This window comes from Cucurbita moschata, unplaced genomic scaffold (assembly GCF_002738365.1).
Source record: "Cucurbita moschata cultivar Rifu unplaced genomic scaffold, Cmos_1.0 Cmo_Scf00003, whole genome shotgun sequence".
NCBI classification, from domain to species: Eukaryota; Viridiplantae; Streptophyta; class Magnoliopsida; order Cucurbitales; family Cucurbitaceae; genus Cucurbita; species Cucurbita moschata.
In genome coordinates this window covers 6,339,550-6,364,532 of record NW_019268519.1, presented here as the reverse complement: position 1 = coordinate 6,364,532, position 24,983 = coordinate 6,339,550, and the positions used below count along the sequence as shown (strand labels likewise).

The following is a 24,983-nucleotide window of genomic DNA, read 5'->3' as shown; positions in this document are numbered from 1 at the left end:
ACAAACTTCAGCAGTTCAGCTTCTCTCCGGTAGTTGTTCTTCTTTGTTCACAGGCAGTTCAAAGCTTGCTTTTCTTTGCTGGTCGTCTCGAGATCTCAAAGATTCAACTCCTTCGCCCATGGCTCAGACTTTCATCAAGAAGGACGACGACCGCGATGACGAAGGTACTGCGCTTTTTCCACTCCCTCGAATGACCTTTCATTTGCACCCATAATCACTCTAATTCTTCTTCTCTCATTTCAATTTTACTATTCCTCAACTTGATCCTTCCGGACTTCTGGATCAGTCTTTTGGATGGTAGATCTATGTGTCTTCGTCGTTTTGTCTTGCTTTTTTCGTTATGTTTTAAACTTGAAGGAAATTCGTCTTTGAGTTCTCTTTGATCCAATTTGGTTCCGTTTATTCTAGTTGAGTTGTTGGAATGCAGTTTGTAATGTGCCTGTTGCTTTGAATACGATATCGTTTTGTGTATTTTCCATCTCTGTTGTGCTTTTGTTAATTTGATGACTGGATAAGATAGTGCTGTTGTTTGGATCTTCTGTTCCGTTTGGGATTGCAATTCTGTATCAGCACGAAGCAGTATGATGTTTACTCTTGGTTTCTGGCATTTACAGATGAGTATTCTCCGTTTATGGGGATTGAGAAGGGTTCTGTTCTTCAGGAAGCTAGGGTTTTTAATGATCCTCAGTTAGATCCAAGAAGATGCTCTCAGGTATAGGTTTTGTGCTATGGAATTACTTGCGATAGTTTCCATCTGACTTCCCTCATACTACACAATTCTTCTGTATTCATATTTTCTGCTGGGTTCATGTCTTATTTTTTAGGTTATCACGAGGCTTTTATACCTTCTGAACCAGGGTGAAACCTTCACAAAGGTCAGTTTGATGTTGTCTTGGTGTCTCATTTCTTCTTTTTCCATTTAATAGCACATCCTTCATAGGTATTAGTATTAGTTGATGCTTTTTCAATGCGTTATTTTTCAAGGATGTTGAGTTTGACTGATGGATGTTTGTATAATTTGTTCAAATGTTGACAATGCACAACAATCTTGTTAACAGATTGAAGCCACCGAAGTTTTCTTTGCTGTGACAAAGCTTTTCCAGTCAAGGGATATAGGGTTGAGAAGAATGGTTTATTTGATGATAAAGGAACTGTCTCCATGTGCTGATGAGGTTAACACCATAATCAGGTTAACTTGAATTTTTCTGTAGTTGTACATTCAAAATTATGAACTGACACATTTCATTTCATCTTTAAAGGTTATTATTGTGACTAGCTGCCTAATGAAGGACATGAATAGTAAGACTGATATGTATCGGGCAAATGCCATTCGTGTGCTTTGTCGGATTACAGATGGAACCCTTCTTACCCAGATCGAGAGGTATCTGAAACAAGCAATTGTAGATAAGAATCCTGTGGTAGCTAGTTCTGCCTTAGTTAGTGGTATTCATTTGCTCCAGGTATTAATTTTCCAAACACAAGGATATGCATCTATGAGCAATTTTTTCTATCATTTTCTCTTACTTTTCTTCTTTGCCACTTCTAATGGCAGACAAATCCAGAAATTGTCAAGCGGTGGAGTAATGAGGTCCAGGAAGCTGTTCAGTCAAGGGCAGCACTTGTTCAATTTCATGCTCTTGCCTTACTTCATCAAGTATGTTAGATCATCCTCTTGTGTCCGTTTTTGGGTGTTATGTTGAATGCTGGAGAATGTTATTGAATTGAACTTCATCATTTAATGGTTGCAGTGCATAGAAATTTAAAAATTTTGATGTTAATTTGTGCTATCAAGTTTTGATAAATATGCATTTTATTTTTGTGATTTTCCTAATGGAAAGAGGAAGAGTGGAGGTATTTTCTTTTTTTCTTTTTATTTATAAAGAAGACTAAATACTAGCCATTATTGTTTCTAGCTGGAGTGTGTGTGTACATATACGATTATGGCATTTTGTTGGTAATATCTAAATATTCAATATTTAATGGTTTTATCAAAAGGAAAAAAAGTATTTATTTCTGATTAAGTTTTAATCTTTTGACTAATTTTGAAGTATTTATTTCTGATTAAGTTTTAATCTTTTGACTAATTTTGAAGTATTTATTTCTGATTAAGTTTTAATCTTTTGACTAATTTTGAAGTATTTATTTCTGATTAAGTTTTAATCTTTTGACTAATTTTATCTAATACATGGGAGCTGATGATATGGAAACCTTAGTCGATTGAATGTAAGAACCTTCATAAGCTCCTAACCCTTAGTTCACAAATGCAAAAAAACCCCAATCAATTTGATTTCATTCCAAGTGATTGTAACTCTTGGGAATTTGATCTAACAATCTGATTGAAGAATAAGACTTTTAGATCTAAATATCCAAAAACCTCAAAACGGTAAGGAATCATTCCAAGGGAAAGTAAGATCTAGATTATCTTGTTGATCGAATATCGCAAGGCAAGAACATTTATTTGAGATTTGAATCACTCCACAAGCAAGATTGATCATATCAAACTTGAATGATTCTACACATAACCTAAACTGCATAGAATTGTAATAGCTTTGGCCAAAAGAAAGCACAAAAGCTCTTTTTACTACCTTTCCCAAGTCTACCTTACAAAGTCAACATACATGGCTTATATAGCCTCAAAATGAAAGCCCTTGACTTTCTATGAGGTATCTCAAGATTTGTATAACTTTCATATTTTATGGCCATAATTAGCCATGGTGTAAATGTAACCTTAAAGTAAATAAAATGTCTTAAAATAGATCAATAAAATACCATAAACTCTAGATTATTATCCACCGAAAATTTGTAACCATCCAAGAATGAATGAAGTTTCACTCTTCTTTAATGAGGCATGAATTGCAACTTCTTGTGATAATTTGAATAATATTTTATTCACATCTTTTGCATTGATTGAAATGTCTTGGTTTATATCATTCTCCACTCCAAGAGGATTCATCCTCGATTCTATATGTGAAGTTCATATTGCATGATTGAGATGCCTTGGTTCATATCAGATGATACCAAAAATTGTTGGATGTTTAGTGCAATATAATATAAAAATTTGCATTTAGAATTAAAAAAATTCTGAGTATTTGTCGACATTGATAATCCTATCATTGTCATATTTGGCCTCATCCATTATTTCTGCCTATGTAATGTTTTTTTCTTGAAGCATTCATGTTTGTTCTCACTTTGATTATTGAGGTATTTTTTATTAATTCTATTTTTGGAGGATGGTATTTCTTGTTCTCATAATCTTTTTTGTTGTGTACATAATTTCAAGCAACTAGATTCCATTCACATGTACCTGTAAATAACTTTTCGATAAAATAAATAACTTTTCAATAAAAATGTAAAGTACACAGGTTTCACCCTGAGATGAAGGAAAGGAGAGATGATGAAAAGGATATTTATGATGTGTGATTATTGTCTTCCACTTTGCCTTTGAGATTGGTCATTTTGTTACTGTTTTTATGATTACTCTTTCTGGAGTACGTTTTTTAGCAGCCACTTTTCCCTATTGTGGGTTGGCTTTTTATCCCCCATCATCCACTCTTTTTTGTTCCTTTCCATACCAATGAAATTCTGTCTTTTTTGTTAAAAGAAAGATTCTGCTTATGCAATCTGATGAAATTATAATTTGTTTTCTACTTGCAGATACGTCAAAATGATCGTCTAGCTGTTATCAAACTGGTTACTAGCCTGACAAGGGGTACTGTTCGGTCTCCATTGGCTCAATGTCTCTTGATTCGCTATACCAGTCAGGTATGCAATTTCCTTCTTCTTATACATGACGGGGCTTTGCTTCTTGTTCATTATCTTATTTAGGGTTTTGCAAGCAGGTTATTCGTGAATCAGCTACCAGTACTCAAACTGGTGATCGGCCATTCTATGATTTTCTTGAGGGTTGCCTTCGGCACAAAGCAGAGATGGTGATCTTTGAAGCTGCCAAAGCAATCACTGAGCTGCAGGGTGTGACAAGCAGAGAATTGACTCCAGCCATTACTGTTCTTCAGCTTTTTTTAAGCTCCTCAAAGCCAGTGCTGAGATTTGCTGCTGTTCGCACTTTGAACAAGGTAACATCTTCAACTATTCACTTTTCAAACATGATTCATTTTCTGTTAATTTTCTCTTTTGATATTTTGAAAATATATTGTCTTGCAGGTGGCAATGACTCATCCATCGGCTGTCACTAACTGCAATATTGATATGGAGAACTTGATTTCTGATCAAAACAGAAGCATTGCAACTCTTGCAATAACCACACTTCTAAAAACAGGAAATGAAACAAGTGTGGACCGTCTGATGAAGCAGATAACAAATTTTATGTCAGATATTGCAGATGAGTTTAAAGTTGTTGTGGTAGAAGCTATTAGATCTTTGTGTTTGAAGTTCCCATTGAAATATAGATCTCTGTGAGTAATATCTTACATGTTTATTTGTCTTGTCTAAAAAAATATCTTTCAAGAATTTGTGATTATTCAATATTTATATGTTACATTATTTCAGGCAATATATGTTTGATTTATGAGTGTTGGACATCTTTCTTTTGTCACTTTTTTAGGATGAATTTCCTTAGCAACATTCTTAGAGAAGAAGGGGGCTTTGATTATAAAAAAGCTATTGTTGATTCAATTGTGATTCTGATAAGAGATATTCCTGATGCTAAAGAGAGCGGGTTGCTTCATTTGTGTGAGTTTATTGAAGATTGTGAATTCACCTATCTTTCGACACAGGTTATTCACACATTTTTACATTATTTCAGGCTCTGTTAAGCTCTAATTCTTATTGCCTTCATGTTCTATATGATCTTTATAAGTTATTTAATTTCCCATAATATCAGATCCTTCACTTTCTGGGGATCGAAGGACCCAAAACATCTGATCCTAGCAAGTATATAAGATACATATACAACCGAGTACATCTTGAAAATGCAACTGTTCGTGCCAGTGCTGTGAGCACATTAGCAAGATTTGGTGTTACAGTTGAATCATTAAAGGTACAAATTCCCGTCTCCCTTTCTTGTAAGTTGTATGAACGCTATTTGTTATTCTTATCACTCAACTAACCATGTTGCTTTTACTTCTCTCTGTACAGCCCCAAATATTTGTTCTGTTGAGACGATGTCTCTTTGACAATGATGATGAGGTATCTTATTTGTCACAATTGTTGAGGCTTCCATGCCTAGATTGTTTTAAAAATTCTGGAGTAATTTAGATTTGATACCATTTTATATATGGTTCCAGTTTGAAACTGTATATTGAATTTCTTGTACAGGTTCGAGATAGGGCCACCCTATACTTAAAAACACTTGGAGATAATGATGCAGTTACTGAAACTGAGAAGGATGCCGTTGACTTCCTTTTTGGGTCTCTGGATGTCCCACTGATCAATCTAGAAACAAGTTTGAAGAATTATGTAAGTTATTTCAGTGAGTTTATCAAGTACCATGGAGATCATCGCTCATGTGTTCTGCCTATGGATGTAGGAGCCTTCTGAGGAACCTTTTGACATTGATTCTGTGCCCAAGGAAATCAAGTCTCAGCAACTTGCTGAGAAGAAAGCCCCAGGTAAAAAGCCAACCGGCCTTGGTGCTCCTCCAACTGGCCCAGCAGCCACTGTTGATGCATATGAGAAGCTTCTTTCTTCGATTCCACAATTTGCTGCCTTTGGGAAGCTTTTCAAGGTTCGATTGTTTCTATCCTTAATCATGCATGGTGATGTTTGCGCTATATATGTATATATATTTTTATTAGTACTTCAATGTTGAAATTGTGATGGTATTGATCTTTTCAGTCATCAGCACCTGTGGAACTTTCAGAAGCAGAAACGGAATATGCAGTTAATGTTGTTAAGCATATTTTTGATAGCCACGTTGTGTTTCAATACAACTGCACTAATACAATTCCTGAACAACTACTCGAAAATGTATGGGCTAATTCAAGGAAAACAGTATTCTTTTCTTTTTTCGTTAAACTGCATCCAGATTTGTATAATTATTTCTGCTTTCTGCCTTCTGCCAGGTCACTGTTGTTGTCGATGCGTCTGAAGCAGAAGAATTCACTGAAGTGATATCCAGACCTCTCAGATCACTTCCCTATAATTCACCTGGACAAACCTTCGTGGCATTTGAGAAGCCTGAAGGGGTTCCTGCTGTTGGGAAATTTTCAAACATGTTGAGATTTATTGTTAAAGAGGTCATTCGCAGAAATTTTATTAAACCAGAGTTTGCAAATATCACAATTTGACATTAGCGCATCTGCATACTATTATTCTACAAAAAAAAAGGAAAAAAAAAAAAAAAAGAAACTGGGATTAGAGATTCGATAGCACAGGAAAAATATGGGCCTGAGTGAGGAATTGAATATTTCTAATTTAATTCCGCTGTTAGGTTTGAGTTAACTCATGAATTTAACCTCCATGAAAAGTATATTTGGTGATAAAATTAGTTCGCGAAGTATGCTCGTTGCCGAGCATCTCCAAATGATTTTGATTTTGTATTTCACTTCTTTGGTCTAGGTTGATCCAAGCACTGGGGAGGCTGAAGAAGATGGAGTGGAGGATGAATATCAGTTGGAGGATCTGGAGGTTGTTGCAGCTGATTACATGTTGAAAGAAGGAGTCTCTAATTTCAAAAATGCATGGGATAGCTTGGGTCCGGACTGCGAGAGAGTTGACGAATACGGTCTTGGACCAAGGGAAAGCTTGGCTGAAGCTGTAGGTGCTGTCATAAATCTTCTCGGCATGCAGCCCTGTGAGGTTAGTTTGTCGTATTGCAAATCGCACACCTGCTTCTATTTGTGCAGTTTGAGATTCGAAAACCTTGATATGAATGCTTTGCCAAATTCCATAAACTAAATTTTGAAAAACTTCTTTTTTTAGTTTTCAAAACTTAACTTGGATTTTGGATTTTGAAAACATTTATGAAAAATAAACCAAGCGAAAAAAAAAAGTTCATTATTGTAGTGTTTATAAGCTTAGATTTTAGATAATTTTAATTCATGAATTAGCAACTATTTTGAATTATTGGTCTTTCCATTCAAGTCATGTTTGCTCTCTCTTTCAGGGAACCGAGGTTGTTGCAAGCAACTCGAGATCACACACCTGCTTGTTGTCTGGTGTATACATTGGCAACGTGAGGGTACTTGTGCGATTATCGTTCGGAATCGATTCTTCAAGAGAGGTTGCAATGAAGCTGGCCGTTAGATCATCGGATGAAATTGTTAGCGATGTCATTCACGAGATAGTTGCGAGCGGCTAGTTGGAACTGTAAGGAAACTAAATCTTAATTCATTTTTGTTTGTGAGCAAAATTAGGTCACAGGTTTCGGGATGGGCTACGAAAAGGGTCAAATCTTGTATAAAGAGTTTTGAAGTTTGAGGCAAACTCCATTCAGGACATGGGCATCATCGTCATGGGAGCGTTTGTTGAATTAGTTTGAGTCTATATTTGCTCATCCCTGTTTTAATGGTCGACTTTGAGAGTCATTTCCTCATCTTGCTATTCGACGCGTCTCGCTCCATCGTGCTCTTCCCTTCAAGAAAAAATGACTGATATGGTTGTCCTCGTTACTCACTCCGTGTCTATTATATGTGAATGTGATGGTTTTTCTCAAATCGATCTTCCGAGTACCGTTTGCCTTTCTCACCAAAGTCTGCATTTGTTGGTTTGAGAAGCTGTCAAAGTTGAATTAATAGGGTTTTGCTGCCAGTTGAGTTTAGTTGATTGATGAGTGGTTGTGGGCAAGGAATTTAACTTGTTGGATGTCTATTAGCGAATTGTTGTATTTTTTGTGATGTAAAAATGTTTGACAAACATACTTGAATAAATGAATTTTCTTTTTTAGGTTAAATTACAAATTTAGTTGTCTTTTTTTTTTTTTTTTTAATTATTATTATTATTATTATTTAAATTTTAAGGTTTTATCGAATACAAAATTTAAATTTATATATAATTAATTAATTAATTAATTTTAAATTTTTTGAATTATTCAGAAAACTTATTAGCCAAAATTGATTTTATTAGATATGTTTAAAAGTTTTAAAAATGAAATAGTTACAATTTTTAAAGTTTGGATAATTTAATCATAATTTTTAAAGTTTGAATAAATGTTTATTTTGTTTGAAACTTCTATAGTTGCATTTTAGATTTGAAATTCAGGTTATGTCGATTTATCATAATACCTAATCAATCTTAAAATGAAATATGGTTTCAATATTTAAAGCAAAATTTATCTGTATATTATTCCAACATCCTACAAATGATTTCAAAACTTTATAAAATTTAATGTGTAAATAAATAACACTACTAAGTCTTAAGTATTGGCTTTTAACTTCTTCATGTTTGGAGAATTAAAACCCTAGTGTTAACAAAATAGTCTCTAATTTAAACAATTTTTCAGTTATACCCAATAATAACTGAAAAATTGTATTACATTATTATTATCATATAGTAAAAGGAGACAAGAAAGCCATTTTCATCATATATTTGTTTGGAATAATCAATCATGTTTGTGAATGCTCTCAGATGGTCTAATTTGGAGAGAAAACTATGGATTTACATACCAACAATACAATTTGAAGGGTTTCACGATGAGTTTGCATCCATACACTAAACACAGCCCAAGGAAGGCTTTTACACAAAATACACCTCTTCCCTCCTTAATTAACCTTCCTCTGACCTCCAAAAGCCCAAATCTACATACAAGTAATGCAAAAATTAAACATATATACTTTATGAACTTGGGAATAAAAGTAGCTACCAATTATCCGAACTAGATTTTGATTATTGATATGCATAACTATTATCGTTCATCAATCAGCAGAAAGGGTCTCGGACTGTTTTCGATCACCATAAAAGTTTAATTGATTAGATTACAAATTTGTTTTCTTTGGTTTGAAGAAGAAGGTTGAAAATTAGTATCGCCCTCTTTCGAAGTTAAAATTCATCTGACCATAAATTTTTATTTCATGAAATCAGTTCCCAACCTTAAACAGGTGATATAGATATTATATACTTTTTAGCCTGATTTGGACATTTATAGTTAAATATGTAACCGCCCAAGCCTACTGCTAGCAAATATTATCTGCTTTGGTCCGTTACGTATTGTCGTCAGGCTCACGATTTTAAACGCGTCTGCTAAGGAGAGGTTTCCACACCCTTACGAGGAATGCTTCGTTCCCTTCTCCAACCGAGGTGGGATTTTACAGAATACCATGTTAACAAACATACTAACCTTCAGGTTTGAATCCCAACTTCCTGTACATAAAGCACTTCCATCAGCAGACAAACCCAAGCAAGTAATTGGCCCTTCATGTGAGTTGTGAAGTGTTCCCAAGTTCAAAACCATCTGCAATCATCAAAATTAATGATAGGTATCATTTCACCCAAATATATAGCCTGCTAAAGGATCCAGTAATATTTAAAGGAAATTTCTTTTTTAACTTAGGTATGCTACCGAAAGTATTCGACAAGAGGTTCGTCGTCTTCATGGACATATTTTGAACGAGGTGGATGTTCTAGTATTCTTATTGACATTAAAACATGAAATACCTGTGCAAGTAAAGTGTCCCACACATAGCAATCGCCATTTTTGTATCCAGCAAATAAAAGCCTTCCAGATATAGAGAATGCTATGGAGGTTACATGTGGGTTGGTATCATCACTGTGCAGCTGATGGTAAACTTGGAGAACATGCCCAGTTCTGATATCATATAGTCTGCAAGTTCCATCATCAGAACCAGTTCCAAACCGGTTACCATCTGGAAAGAACTTTACTGTATTAACATCTCCGTCATGTCCGTGGAATGTCTGCACTGCTCGACTAGCTACCCGAGTGTCCCAGAGGCGAGCAGTTGCATCACAAGAACCAGAAATAAATGTGTTGGATCCGCTAATAGATACACTAAAACATGCATAAAAACAAAATAGTCAAACAACTACAGAAGTAATATGAATAATCAAATATCCATGTATTCGCATTAGATAATTACAATCATCCATCTTTACAACATAAATCAAATGGGCTCATGGAAGGGAAAACGTAATATAAGCAAGAAAACAAGTTAATGAAACAATTTGCATAGTCATAATGGAACTTTATATCATACCATAATAAGCCCGGACAACGGAATTCCAATGAACTCAATTGTTCATCTCTAAATGAAATTCATAAGGATATTATGAGAATAATACCTTGATACATCTGCTGTATGCCCGGATTGAAATTCGCCTCCAAAAACAGACGTTCGAAGTCCAGTAGTAATATCCCACAATACACAAGTCTGATCCCCAGAACCAGTAATGAGGTGATTATCATCATCTGGAACATATTGACAACAGGAAACATACCCTTTATGCCCGCTAAGAGTTCTAGACACTGGCAGATTGCCATCCCTGTCATTTGGAGAGTTGAGGTTGAAGATAGAACAGACACTGTCGAGACCACCACCCGCTACAGATTGACCAGAAGGCGAGAAAGCACAAGTCATGACCCATGGACAAGGTAGCTTTATGGCATGAGTCTTCTGGCTTGTTAGAGCATTCCACACTATTAAACGTCCATCTTTAGATGCACTGACAATTCGATTCCTCTCCGAAGTCCAATCCAACGAGTACACCTGCAGGAGTTACAGAAATTATTTTCCAACCCCAATGGAGAATCTCAGAGTTAAATTGAAGAGAAACAGAGACTTGATCATTGAATGAAAAACACCGAAGCACAAGAGTAGAAACCATTTTTGATATCTAGGCTCTACACTTCAGGCAATGAGTTGAGTACCATAAAATGACATAAACAATCAGAGTAAGCTATCTCTTGTAGATAGTTTCTCTTCAATCATTTTGCTTGTAGGCATATCCTCCCTACAAGACTATGAAGTAATAAATGAACTAATTAAACAATCGCTACCAAATCAACTACTCTCAACCAGATAATCCAGAAAAAAACACTTTCAATGGTATCATGGTGTAATTCAATCCTAACATTCTTCCAACATATGTTTACACTAAAGTAATGATTTAAGATCTTTTTCACGACACAGTAAGAAGATTTCTACAACAGTCAAACGTTAAAAAAAGAACACGGCTATCCTCGAAGTTATCCACAAAAAGAAAACGTACCTTTCCAGTATGACCCTGCAAAGTCCTACAGCAGACGAGATCCGTAGCTCCGAAACAGACGGGACGCTTCCCCTGAGACCTCGCAAACGCAGCTACTGCAGAATCAACCACCAAAACGGATGAGATCTAAACCGACTACCAACAACATAATCATCAATCAGAAGAGGAAAAAAAACAACACCGCCGAATAAAAAATAGAAGTTACAGAGTGATCAAGAAGCTCACCGTCAGTGTCGAGCAACAAACGCCTCTTCTCTTTCAAGCGCTCTCTGAGAGAGTTGACCATCTCAATGGCCGCCACATGCCGCTCCTTAAGCTCGGAAACAGACATTTTGCTTGAAAACAGAAACTTCAACCAAGAAACGCCATCGACACGCCCAAATCGAGCTTCAATAAAGCCGTAAACATTGAAATGAGAGAGGAAGAAGTGAAATTAAGATGAAATCATCGAGAAATCTAGGGTTTAACTAGGGTTTACATGTACAGGAATGGGCGAAAAGATTGAAGATCGTCTGTGAAGAAGAAGAAGAACAGAGGGAATTTTTGGGCCGATCGAGAGGAAGAGGAAAAGAGACGAAGAAAAGCTGAAAAAACTGAAGATTTTATTTTATTTATTTTATTTTATTTAAATTTTACTGTAAGCCGCCGGGCCCACATTGTCCCACGTGTTGTATTAATAATAGGTGTAAAGCCACCGTGTCATGTGGGACCACCCAGGCTCTAATCTAATAACCCAACTCTATGTTACTATAATTGTGTTCATTTATTAGCCCCAAATATAATTATTATACTTTTTTTTTTTTGTTTAATTAGATCCTTCATTTTTAATTTAATTAAAATCTAATAATTACTTTTTATAATTAGATGAAATTCTAAAAGAAATATTCCTATTGGTCGTACTTTTTAAGATTTTATCCAATCATTATAATTAATTAAACTAAATTTATAATTTAATTTTTTTTAAAAAAATCAACCATTTTAGTCGACCGAGTAGTTTGTTAGATACGTCATTTATTATTCCATATATAAGACTGAAACACTAAATATTTAACCTCTTTTTATAAACCCATTAATATTTCACAACATGACTATATATTGATCGATCTTAATCTTGTTGAGTTATAAACTCGTGTCTACGAGAGTTTGTCTCTCAATTTGCATGGGTGAGAGTGACTTTTCTAGTCGGTTTAGTAAGTCTACTATTCTTTACTTAATAATAGGAAGTTGGGACGACGTGAAATTCCCTCATTTCCTATATACGAGTAAGTACATTAGTTGTTCTCTTCGGTACTAATTCTGAGAGTTTAACAATGGACCCCACCTTTTCACTCTGCTCTAGAGAAATTTAATTTATGATTGGATCATAAATAAATTATTCATCAAAAAATTAGTCGTACTTTACGATTATGCGGCACTCACTTCCTAGCAACAAGTGAGTTAAGCCTATTCGTTCTTGCATCGCTTACGGCCAAGCGACGTATACTCGAGCCTCTGGCCTCGGTTCAAGAAGAAAGTTTCAGAAAACGGGGGCAGAGAGATTTCGAATGAGAGTTTTGAAAGCAAGATTTGAGAAATTGAAATTGTTGTTGTATGGGAATGTAAGAGAAAGGCAACAACGACGACTTACTGCATATAACTATCTGGTAGGGAGAAGTTGACAACTCGTGAATGAAACTATGATTAATTAAAAAGTTTAATTAATTAATTTTGTATTAAGTTCGCGCGGTCTTTCGGCTAGCTAATAATAACATTGATCAATTTAGTTGAAAGAAAAATATATTTAATTTGAACGTTCCAATTAATATTTACTATATTAGATATTAGGTATATAAAAGGAAAATATTTTGAGCTAATCTATTTGTGTAGTCCCTCGATAGAGTGAATTTCCTCTACACACGCTAGTAGCTCCCCAATATATTACTTCTATAGTCCCTTATCCACTCTCAGGACGGGTTTGTTCTACACACAATAGCTAGTGTGTATAATAACCCGCCTTGAGAGGGGACGAGAGACTACACGAGTAGTTGATATCAACTACTCGTGTAGTCTCTCGTCCCCTCTCAAGCGGGTTATTATACACACTAGCTATTTCTCATGCTATCAATTTATGTAATCCCTCGTCCCCTCTCAAGGCAGGTTATTATATATAGAGTGGTAGTTTTTTATATCACCTGTTCGAGTAGTCCCTCATCTCCTATCAAGGCAAGTTATATCCTACACATAGTGACTCCTCAAATGGTTTCGTTCCCGTTACCATCCATCTTATAAGTTCTCGTAGTTCACCTTTGTGCCATGGAGATATATTAGGTTCTAGGACGTTTTAGGTGGATTAGGTCACAACTTGCGTTTCAAGTCGCTCAAGGTGAGCTCTTCGTGGCTAAGCAAAATCTCGGGGTGCACCTAGGTCTCTCATTGCCGTTACGATCCTAGGGTGCTTGGTGTCACAATCGCACTTTTGATGGCAGCAGACTTGCGATTGTGCGGCACTCACTTTCCAACGACAAGTAAGCTAAGCCAATTCGTTCTTGCGTCGCCTACGGCCAAGCAACGTATGCTCGAGCCTCTGGCCTCAGTTTTAAGAGAATGTTTTAGAAAACGAGGGCAGAGAGAGATTTTCGAAAGAGAGATTTTTTAAAGAAACGTTATATAAGCAAGCAAGAGAGAAATAACAACGGCTCACAGTATATAACCTTGGGTAGGGAAAAGCTGACAACTAGTCGTATCCACCTATAGTACATTCTGAGGCATTTCATGTCTGGCAGACCTAGACATGATATTTCTGAAACGTCATACTTCCAAGAAATACAAAAGTAAAACACTAAAATATGAAAAGACATAAAGGGTTTGACTTGTCATGGGCATACGGCCATGGGTAACATGCCTTGGACGAGCATGACCGTGACACTTGGCGTACTGGAAATATATTAACCTAAGTCGTTACATAACACTTGGGTTCCTCTGCTCTAAACTTACCCTAGTTCATGCATTAACCTAAGTATTCTATCGATCACCTAGTGTACAGAAATCATGGTCTAAAATTTCATGCATGTTTAATAAAGAGATATTCCTATCAATCAAGTAAGCATAGATAATACAAACATACATTAGCCTGAATGTAGCATACAATTCAAACATGCTCAACGGGGAGATAACGTCCATCTAGCCCCCAGAGCGCATATCACAGTTTTCCTATCCTCCATGTTGTTGGATCGGTATGGCAACCCTAGAGGGGGTGAATAGGGTTTTAACGATAAAAGGGTTTAAATGTGATTAATTAATTAATTTATTTTTTATGATGAAACTTTTTACAAATAAGTAGGAGATGATAATTACTAGAACAAAATAATTCAAGTCAAAACAATAATCAAGTAGAACATGCAATAAATCACAATAATAATTTTGAAATTAAATAGGAAAGAGTTAGAGAAAATGACACCGTAATTTTATAGTGCTTCGGTCAAACTCGACCTACTCCACTCCCCTAGCGCCTCTTGGGAATTTGAATAAAGAACTTTCTCGACTCTTTCCACGGATCAGAGCCAACCCGCTACACCGCTCTTTTTACGAGTTCAAGAGCAAACTCAATCCTTTCCACGACGCAGGATCAAACCGGTACAAGTATTTGAGTTTGATAACAACACACCACAACTCTCTCAAAGAGTAGATTTACAATTTGGGACACTCACAACTATTTCCTCACAATACAATAATAATCCCTCTCAAGAATAAGATCAAGAGAAAATTTTCTAAATTCATTTATTTAAAATTTTTAATATAATAATAATAAAAAGTTATGTGAGCAACGGTCAAACGAAAATTCAAATTTATTATAAATATAATAATATAATAATAATAAAAATTATGTGAGTAACTACCAAAATTTTAAAATATAATAATATAATAATATAATATAGTAATAATAAAAATCGATGTGAATAACGGTTAGATTCAAATTTATATTTTATAAAAATAATTTTATTTAGAAATATAATAATAAGAAAAACTCCACCATTTGTTACTCTTCCAACATTATAAATGTCATATTTTGATATATTTTGATTTGTCCATCATTTTGATTTTGCTGCCACATCATCACGTCGAGTATGTTGTCTCGACTCTAATTTCTTCGTTTTAGCTCTGATTTGAGTAATTGAAAAGTCGTTGTAATCGTTATTCCCGACCTTATACTGTAGACCGTTCAAAAAAATGAAAATAGTTAATAATTAAAAGTAGGTTTGTTATCATCAAAACATCAATTAATTAAAGTAAGATCAGGGCCAATAAGCCAACACATGTGAGATCTCACATCGGTTGGAGAGGGGAACAAAGCATTTCTTGTAAGGGTGTGGAAACTTCTCCCTAACAGACGCGTTTAAAAGTTGTGAGGCTGACGCCGATACGTAGTAACGGACCAAAGCGGACAATATCTACTAGCGGTGAACTTGGGCTATTACACTACATTCTAGTGCAACGGAAACATTTAATAAACATATCATAGTAAGAAAATGGAAGATCATGATAATGTTTCATGATATGATACGTGCATGATATGACATGATATGTTGGGAGACACAATATGCTTATGATATGTTAGGAAACACGATATGCTTATGATGTGACACATGTGAAATGATAAGATGTATGATATGAATGACATACAATAAGATGCTTCGACATGATGCACAACTTTAGGGAAATGGAAGGGGTTGTTTTACATGATAATGAATGAAATGTTGGGACCTCATGCATCATTGTGTGTTCATGCACTTTTACAATGGTTCGGACGCGTACATTACGATGCAGGAAAACAATCATTATGTTTATATCGTAATGCTGCGACGATCACTATAGCTAATGGGTGTCTGACATCAACAACTCCAAAGAATGCTCGTTCGACCATGACAGTGGCTCAGGAGGTGTGCGAACCGACTAGTGAGTCCATACTCGCACGTGTGCACCATGTGTAGAACAATAAATACACATTCAATTAACCCATCCGGGATAGCCACGTAAGGAAATATAGAATGATATGATAGATCCCACTCATGATTCTATGTGTTTCTTAAAATACTAAAGCCACGTGCTACTTATATTTCAGGTTAGGCAAAACACTCTTATACAACTGACGATAACATTAGAATTCAAGACCATGACACATGCATAGGGTAGTTGTATTTATTTTCTTAGAATTTGGTAAGAATAGGGCGTTTTTAATTTTAATGTTCATTTAGTAATTCGTTATTTCTTTTTAAAAACGTTTTCAAACACATAAGTCCATGATAGTGCTTTAAGATGAAATTTAAACGCTTATTTCTACACAAAATGATTATGTTATGATGATGGTAGCGATTTTAGGTAAGGAGAAATCTAGGGTCATTACACACCGCTTGATATGTGATCTAATTTAGAAGTATTCCAAAAAAGACAAACAAATAAATAATTTCATGTAATACAAAGCTAATAATAATCAATTTATGGTGGGAGTTTGAGTGATGGATGTTTACGAACCAACTGAACATGATATGAAGTCGAAGACAAGAAGAAGAAGACATCTTACTTCTTGAGGGCCAAAGACTTTTGAGGCATGAAGCTATCGAGATTCGTTGACCTTGACATGATCTGACATGATCTAACGAATAATAATTTAGCATGACATAGAGAGAGTATGCCGACTATTTGAACCAACGAGTAATAATTTAGCATGAACATAGAGAGTATGTCAACTATCTGAACTAACGAGTAATAATTTAGCATGAACATAGAGAGTATGTCAACTATCTGAACTAACGAGTAATAATTTAGCATGACATAGAGAGTATACCGACTATATGAACTAATGAGTAGTAATTTAGCATAACATCAAGAGTATGCCGACTATATGAACTAACAAGTAATGAGTAATAATTTAGCATGACATAGAGAACAGGCCGACTATCAGAACTAATGAGTAATAATAATTTAGCACGATATAGAGAGCATGCCGACTATCTGAACCAACGAGTAATAATTTAGCATGACATAGAGAATATGTCGACTATCTGAACTAACGAGTAACAATTTAGCATGACATAGAGAGTATGCCGACTATATGAACTAACAAGTAATGCTTTAGCATGACATAGAGAATAGGCCGACTATCGGAATTAATGAGTAATAATTTAGCACGACATAGAGAGTATGCCGACTATCTGAACTAATGAGTAATAATTTAGCACGACACAAAGAGTAGGCCGACTATCTGAACTTATATAGGACATTCTTTATACAAAAAGCTCATTTCTTATGTTTGTAGGCATCCATTAACACCAAAACAACAGCAAAAACACAAGGGAGATCATAGATATACACCGCGCTGCCTCCTATTAAATCTTTGAAAACTTATAAGGAAGAAATATTTTAGTATAAAATAATCTGACCTCTAGGAACTGGCTTCTCTTACAGCAATGAGATTTTTATCTCTTTCTTGATTCCCTGTCATCTATACCGCATGCTTTGATGGAAGTTTACTCGGTACGTCTAGTCGTGAAGGCTGGCTGTCTTTGTCTCGCACCGATCGAAGCTCCTGGAAATTGAGAAGGAAGAGACGTTACAATCCCTCGTTATTGAATCTACTAGATATTTGGTGAGATTCTACGTAGGTTGGAGAGGAGAACGAAGCATTTTATATAGGGGTGTGGAAACCTCTCCCTAGCAAACACGTCTTTAAAACCTTGAGGGCCCGAAAAGGACAATATCTACTAGCGGTGGGCTTGAGTTGTTACATATTTTACAATGGAGATGACGAGAATGGGATAATTTGTTCAAATATTTCAAGCATTTCCTTCATTGGGTTTATGGCAAACTTTGGAAATCAGGGGGGAAATAGAACAACAGCAGATGAAGATGAACTAGAATGAAGATCAGCTAATCTTGAGTCAAATAATTCAAAGAGCATGGTGAACAACAGCGCTTACCGAACGATAAGGAAAGTCATCTGCCTCTAGCATGTGAACGATTTGCCCCATCTTTGGCCTTTTATTGGCATCCAAGTCAATGCAGCGTAGACAAACAAGCAACAGTCGCTTTAGAGCTCTTGGAGAGGGTGGAATCTCAATCAATGGATCCACAACCTCTTCGCCACGTCGATTCGCCACCATTCCTTTAAACCAGTCCACCAAGTTCATCTAGAAACACACCCATTGTAAATTAAATTGGATAACTTAAATGTGTATGAAACCAGTGAGGTACTTGGCTTAACAGTCTTACCTCTCCTGGGGGCCTGGAATAGTCGATTGGGCTTCGACCGGTAATGATCTCCATAAGTAGAACCCCGAAACTGTATACGTCGCTTCCCTCGTTTAGCATGCCTGTACTTGCATACTCAGGGGACACATATCTATAGCATGACAAAGTACCTTAGCAAACCAGAATGACTAAGGTTGCAAAATTGGATAGAATGTTGTTAGTAACGTAGAAACATACCCGAACGTCCCCATTACTCGAGTAGTTACGTAGGTGGCTTCGGGTTGTAAGAGTTTTGCAAGTCCAAAATCGGACACCTTTGCATTCCATTTTCTATCTAAAAGAATGTTGCTGGATTTTACATCACGGTGCACGACTTTAGGTTCTAAACCTTCATGCAAATAGGCCAAGCTGTGTTTCAAATAAGGCCAGGCAATCAGCAACAAAATATTAAAAACACAACTAAAACATATTTACTGCCAACTTCCTATAAAAACAGAAGGTATAAAAACAGAAGGGACATGTGTAACAGTTCAAGCCCACGGGTACATGTGTAATAGTTCAAGCCCACCGCTAACAGATATGGTCCTATTTGGGCTTTTCCTTATGGGTTTCCCTCAAGGTTTTAAAACGCGTTTGCTAGGGAGAGGTTTCCACACTCTTACCAGGAATGTTTCGTTTCCCTTTCAACTAATGTGGGATCTCACAATCCACCTCTTTTAGGGGCCCAAGGTCTTCTCTAGCACGTAGCCCAGTGTCTAACTCAGATACCATTTGTAACAACCTAAACCTATCGCTAGCAGATATGGTCATTTTTAGACTTTCTCTTCTAAGCTTCCTCTCAAGGTTTTAAACCGCGTTTGCTACTAGGGAGAGGTTTCCACATTCACAAGGAATGCGTTCCCCCCTCCAACCGATATGAGATCTCACATGTTACATGAACAAAGTAAGAGAAGGAATTCTCATGTAAAGAACAAGTATTGAACAAGTTACCCTTTTGCTGTCCCAAGAGCAATCTTCATCCTAATATCCCATGTTAGAGGGCTAACAGGCCCCACATCACCATGTAGCCATTGCTCCAAGTTGCCATTATCAATATATTCAAACACGAGCATCCTAAAATTGCACAAAATCCCATTGTTAAGTTTACTACAATAAACTCCAACAAGGTTCATGTGTTAAATTATAATATACCTCTGTGCTCCTTCTGCACAGAAACCTATCAGACCCACCAAGTTCTTGTGCCTTACTTTTCCAATGGCCTCTACTTCAACCTTGAACTCTTTCTCTGCCTGACCCCTGTAACAAAATTATGAAAACAGATAAATTCATTTCTTTTTATCACGAGATGTGTGCCAAATGTATTATAGCAGAGGTCATGGACATAATAGAGAATGTCCCAAATTAAAAACAACCAAATCCTTCCTGGTTATTCTTTCTTAGTCTGTGATGAGCCAAGAATGAAGAAATGAAAAGAACCGGTAGCGGTTTTAAGGAAGACTACCGAGCTGATAAGCGCCTATAAATAAATAACAAGGCTTCCAATGCTAAAGAACAGATTTCACATTCCTACAGATCGGTTCAAGCCATGGTGATTTTCTACCTAAGATTAAAAATCCTACGAATTACCTTAGCAACCAAATGTAGTCCGGTTAGGACTCCATGAAGCCTAAGCTAAACCAAATACGTACAGAAAACAACAGAAAAGTCAAAATATTAACTTTAATTAAGGCAAGCACCACACCATCTAGTTGGCCATATCAGTTTCTGAGAGAGAATCTACACTGAACCCAGGAAAGAAAAAGGGAAAAAAGCTAATAATTACAGGGTAAGGTAAGGACATGTGATTTGAAGTTAAAGAAATGTGTCGATAACGTATCAGAACTCACTAAAGCAGTAAAGAACAAAATGACAGTTTGGCTTTTACGTAATGCTGAGCAACAAAAAACCCACAACCGACATAGTACCACTAAGTTCGGATCATTGTTTCATCGGTCAAAACTAAAATTTCATGGGGAATTTGGAAAACAAAAAAAAAAAAAAATGAAGAAGATTAAACATAAACCCAGTAGCAGAATCGGAAATAAAATAATCAGAACAGAGTAAAATTCAACGCGGATTTCCCAGAAAAAGTGTAAAATAATCGATATGAAATGATTGAATTTGTCTGTATAATCCACTGTCCACCCACCAAGATGCTGCTAATAAAAAATTATGAAATACAAAAGTGACGTGCAATTCTTCCTTTTCTAATGGATTATAGTGCACATAATGACCAAAACAGTGCAGGATTTTTCTGAAATGGCAAGTACTTTACAGCGAATGTTATGATTCATTTCACTTACTTGTTGTTAAGAAGACTCTTCACGGCGACGACGGAGCCGTCCGGCGAAACTCCTCTGTACACGATACCGTACCCTCCTTCTCCGATCACATTCTCTTCCAGAAATCCATCGGTGGCCATTTCCAGTTCCTTCAAGCTGTACCACCGTCCCCATCCTAAGTTCTGATCCTCCACCGACACGTCGCTCCGACCGCCTCCGGATACGTCGCTCTCTTGACTCTTTTTACCTACTCCACTTTCGAACTCGATCTCCATCTTTTTCTCAACCCTAACCACTTCCCCTTTCTCGCAATCCGCAGTCGGATCGGACTCTTTGATCTCGGCTATCTCCTTGGAGACCAAAGGAATCAATCCGGAGCTGTGCTTCACCCGCATTTTGTGCTTCCTCGAGTCCCGATTTCTGCGGAAACAGAGGAAGATCAAAGCACAAGCCGCAATCACACACGCAACGATTACACCGATTGCAGCATAGATTTTCAAGTTAGATAGAGAAGTTGTAGAAGAACTGGAGGAAGATTCGTCAGCGGGGTGAATCTCCGTCGAATTGCTACCGGAAACCGCCATTGTTTCCGGCGAAAGGAGAAGAAACGGAAACAAACAGAGAAAGAAGATATTGTTGGTGGTTTTCTGGGATTATGAGAAATTTTGCAGGAAACGCTTTGGAGAAGAACGGAGTTGAGAGATTTCTGGGTGACGGAAGAAATGGGGTTTCAACGGATACAAAGTTGAAAAAGACAGTGAAAAAGGGAAGGAAAAAGAGAAGAACGTTGTTGAGTATTGGGGTATGGGAAAGTGGATTATTACGGAATTGCCACTGTATAGTGACGGTAACAACAGCCATTAGAATAACCCCTGGTAACTCGCTTCCAGAAAACAATTTTTTAATTAATTAATTACTCATCTAGAAATTTTTATTTACATTTTTAACTTTATTCGATTTAAATTTTAATTTAACCATAAATAAATTAATTCGTAAAAAAATTAATTTGGATTTGGATTCGGGTTATTTTATTAAATTTTTATTAACGTTTATTTTATTTTCAAATATGTTTTTTTTAAGAGTACCATTAACGCTCTTCCTTTTATAAAAAAAGTTTAAATTTTTTCAAGTATCTGACAAACATCGTCTCATAAGTTATCTCTAAACTTTTTAATATTAGAGTAATCCTCACAGTGATACGAACGTAAACCCAATTTTAAATTTTTTTAAAAATATTTAAATATATTTTTTATCCAAAATTAATGGTGGTTTTTTTAGTTTTAGTTTTTTTAGTTGACGACTATTATTAAAATATTTTATAGTTAGAAATATTTTTTTAGACGAAAAAATAAATAATTAAAGTTTGTTTCCTATCTCCAACTTCTTATTAAAATGATAATGATGGTTACAATATATCCATCATTAGTAAAGATTATTGTAACGAGATTACTATCGTTAGGTTTTCATTCATATATTATATACTTTATATTAAACTCGAATCATTTAATATTATTAAGCTTATATTTATCCTCTTTACTTATTTAACTAATTATTTTTTAATTATAGATCGTTAATATTTGATAACAATATAAATCATTAACAACATATAACCAAACAAATAGAAGCCATAATTATCGTAAGATGATTGATCAAATGTTATGTTCACTTTAATGTGAAAATCAAGCTAATATAGTCAGTAGAAGTATTCGTGGATCCGGTTGGATCGGGCTAGAACATTTGTTTTGACCTAACTTTAGATCGCAAAATTTTCAACCCAACCCAACCGTAAATTTTTTGGATGCAGGTTGTTCAAATTATTTATTTAAATTTTTTATTTTTCGTAAAAATAAAATATTTATTTACTCCTTTTCAAGCCTGTAATTTAAATTTAGATGTAAAAATAGAATAAATAATAAAAAAATACAAATATATATACATTATTTAAAAGAATAATAATGATATTTATTTTTTGATTTAAAAAATATAATATTAGTTAAATGTTCTATTAATTAAAACGTGATGTCTATTGCGGCATGCCCATTTCAAACCCCATCAAAACTAATAAGGGCATTCCATCCTGGGTAAGCTGTGCTTAAATAGACATTTACTATTCTTGTTGTGTCAACTACGGGAGTGTATGATTCGTTACCAAAATCATGTTCATATTTGATAGCGCTTGAGGGGATGTGATTTCTTTTAAATTATTTTCAACGCATTTGATCGCTCACGTTTTTTGAAATATTTTTTTTGAAACGTGACCCAAAACTCGATCATATGTCAAGATTGTCTGCAATGTTCCGACTTCTGTATGACTGACTTGTTCGTCAAATTAGAATAAGTGTCGCACAGTCGCTATCCCGCTACCCACAAGAGTTCAATTGTAATAACTGGATAGATTTCGTATGTTGTCCAACTTCATTTGAAATTTGCTTTCGAACTACGTACGTGGGCACATCTCGATAACTAGACACATTTTAAAAATACGCTAATTTGGTAATATATAAACCAAAATCAATCATATTTAAAATTGGTATAAAAAAGGTATTTTTAAAATACAATAAATTTAGTATATTTAATATCCATAGAATTTGGAGTGGGAGAAAGGGAAGGGTAGAACGCGTAAATTTAATGAAAATCACGAGCAATTTGGGAGTTCACACCCAACAATACATCGTATGTTTAATGCTATTTTTCGAATTCTTTTTCAAAATGCGCCAATTTATTTTTTATTTTTTATTTTTTTTTTGTAATTTTGAAATATCATCGACCCTATCTCACTTCATCTCAAAATATCCGAGAGATAGAGTGATATGAACGACGACCAAGGAATTTTCATACCTCAAGGTCTAATTACAAGGACGAGAGCCAAGAAGCTACAACAAGCCTTGTACACTTATATTCAAGCTACAGTGAACTCATCAAAGAAAATTCTAGAAGACGTTGGAGACCTCCCTTATATGTTGAGCAAAGTTGAACTCAGCTGAATTTATGGAACTAGTACAAGGAGGACTAATAAGCACATTTCAGCACTATTTAATTATAAGCTAGTTTCTAATATAAGAGTTAAGGTTATAATGTAACGGAGCAACGGTACGATATTTCTCATTTGCTACCCAATCTAAGCTTGGCTGAGAATTTCTATTTTTAAGCTTTGTTGAGAGCTAATATTTTTCTTTTTAAATTCTTGCGTTTAGAAGGTGCATGCTAAATCATTCAAGTGGTATTGATCAAATCTCTTGTGGAGTGATTCGAATCACGAGTTTTCTTTACTCTTGATTACGATCATCAAGGTAATCCGTTCCATGGGTTGATTCCATATCATAGCGAGTTTAGCAACCTTTTAGAAGCTTGATAAAGCTAGAAAATTGATGGTTGTCTAGAGATAGCCTTTGAACGATGTGTAGTATTTAGCTACAAAATTAAGATTAAGTTAGAATCGGTAAATAGTTTACTTATTAACGATATTTTTAAATTGAGCATAAACGAGGAGGTTGATGGCAAATGCATATTGGAGCTATGCTGCTATACAGGAGCATGTATGTATCAATCTGTGGCTCAAGTCGATCGAGAAGTGAGAGATTGTATATTGGTATAAGAACACTATAGGCTATGTAAGACTTTTTCTAGATATATGGCGGTCGAGTTCCTTCTATCTCAACTCAAGAATGCCTTGTCACGTCCAAGTAAGTGAGGAAGAACATGAAGTAGCAACCTTATGATTTATGCGTCCACGAATTTTAAATAGATGTTGTGGGTTGATTTTCAAAAAACCCATGAAGATGGTTGATGTCAAGAGAACAAAGAAAAACATAACCGAAGCTCGTTGAACAAGTGAAGGATCATAACACCATGAACAAATGATGCCACTAATCGACGCAAAGACAAAGGGAATTTCAGGCTTAGGATTGTCACGAGAAAGAGTGCCTAAAAGGATAGTGTCCCTAAATCTCGATGGAAGCTACAAGGACCGTAGAAGAATTTGCATGACTCGTTCGTTGCAGTCTTACAAAGGCCTAGGTTAATAAGGTTGATTAGGTCAAAATTCAGGTGCTAGGATGTAATGCATCCATAACTCGGTACAAGGCTACTTAGAAAGTGAAAGAGAACTTGATCAAAATTCTTTGGAGTCTTGGTGATGATTGGCGCGAAGATGGTTATATGAAACACCATAGTTAGGGGACAAGGGTCGTGTTGGCTGGTATTGATGTCGGTACTGACACAACATGCTGTGGCACTACATAGGAGTGCAATATATAAAAGAATCTATATTAAATTAGAGGGTTAAAAAGATTAAAGGTTAAACTACCGATTTAGTTCTTA

At 35.6% G+C, this 24,983-nt stretch overlaps 3 protein-coding genes across 4 annotated transcripts; 1 reads left to right on the top strand and 2 right to left on the bottom strand.

Moving 5' to 3' along the window:
* Positions 1-7,849, top strand: LOC111438736 (coatomer subunit gamma-like). Of its 2 annotated transcripts, XM_023076594.1 has the most exons (18): positions 1-164; positions 615-712; positions 825-875; positions 1,059-1,172; positions 1,260-1,460; positions 1,553-1,654; positions 3,655-3,762; positions 3,840-4,073; positions 4,162-4,412; positions 4,562-4,733; positions 4,841-4,996; positions 5,095-5,145; positions 5,275-5,415; positions 5,486-5,683; positions 5,794-5,925; positions 6,021-6,194; positions 6,517-6,756; positions 7,064-7,849. In XM_023076594.1, exons 1-18 carry the CDS (start codon positions 119-121, stop codon positions 7,256-7,258), a joined length of 2,664 nt encoding a protein of 887 aa, XP_022932362.1. In that variant the 5' UTR covers positions 1-118; the 3' UTR covers positions 7,259-7,849. The 2 variants fall into 2 exon arrangements, with proteins under 2 accessions (XP_022932362.1, XP_022932371.1); XM_023076603.1 differs by lacking the exons at positions 1-164; positions 615-712; positions 825-875 and having other exon boundaries at positions 1,059-1,189.
* Positions 7,850-8,455: 606 nt separating this feature from the next.
* LOC111441047 (guanine nucleotide-binding protein subunit beta-2-like) lies at positions 8,456-11,706 on the bottom strand. Its single transcript, XM_023077944.1, has 6 exons — positions 11,344-11,706; positions 11,119-11,213; positions 10,192-10,616; positions 9,550-9,901; positions 9,233-9,346; positions 8,456-8,693 (listed from the first exon to the last, which is right to left on the bottom strand). Exons 1-6 carry the CDS (start codon positions 11,447-11,449, stop codon positions 8,658-8,660), a joined length of 1,128 nt encoding a protein of 375 aa, XP_022933712.1. The 5' UTR covers positions 11,450-11,706; the 3' UTR covers positions 8,456-8,657.
* Positions 11,707-17,344: 5,638 nt separating this feature from the next.
* LOC111432367 (probable receptor-like serine/threonine-protein kinase At4g34500) lies at positions 17,345-21,247 on the bottom strand. The gene is made up of 7 exons (XM_023069216.1): positions 20,685-21,247; positions 19,534-19,638; positions 19,333-19,455; positions 18,580-18,750; positions 18,364-18,493; positions 18,072-18,281; positions 17,345-17,680 (listed from the first exon to the last, which is right to left on the bottom strand). The coding sequence occupies exons 1-7, from the start codon at positions 21,245-21,247 to the stop codon at positions 17,597-17,599; spliced, it is 1,386 nt and encodes a 461-aa protein (XP_022924984.1). The 3' UTR covers positions 17,345-17,596.
* Positions 21,248-24,983: the final 3,736 nt, after the last annotated feature.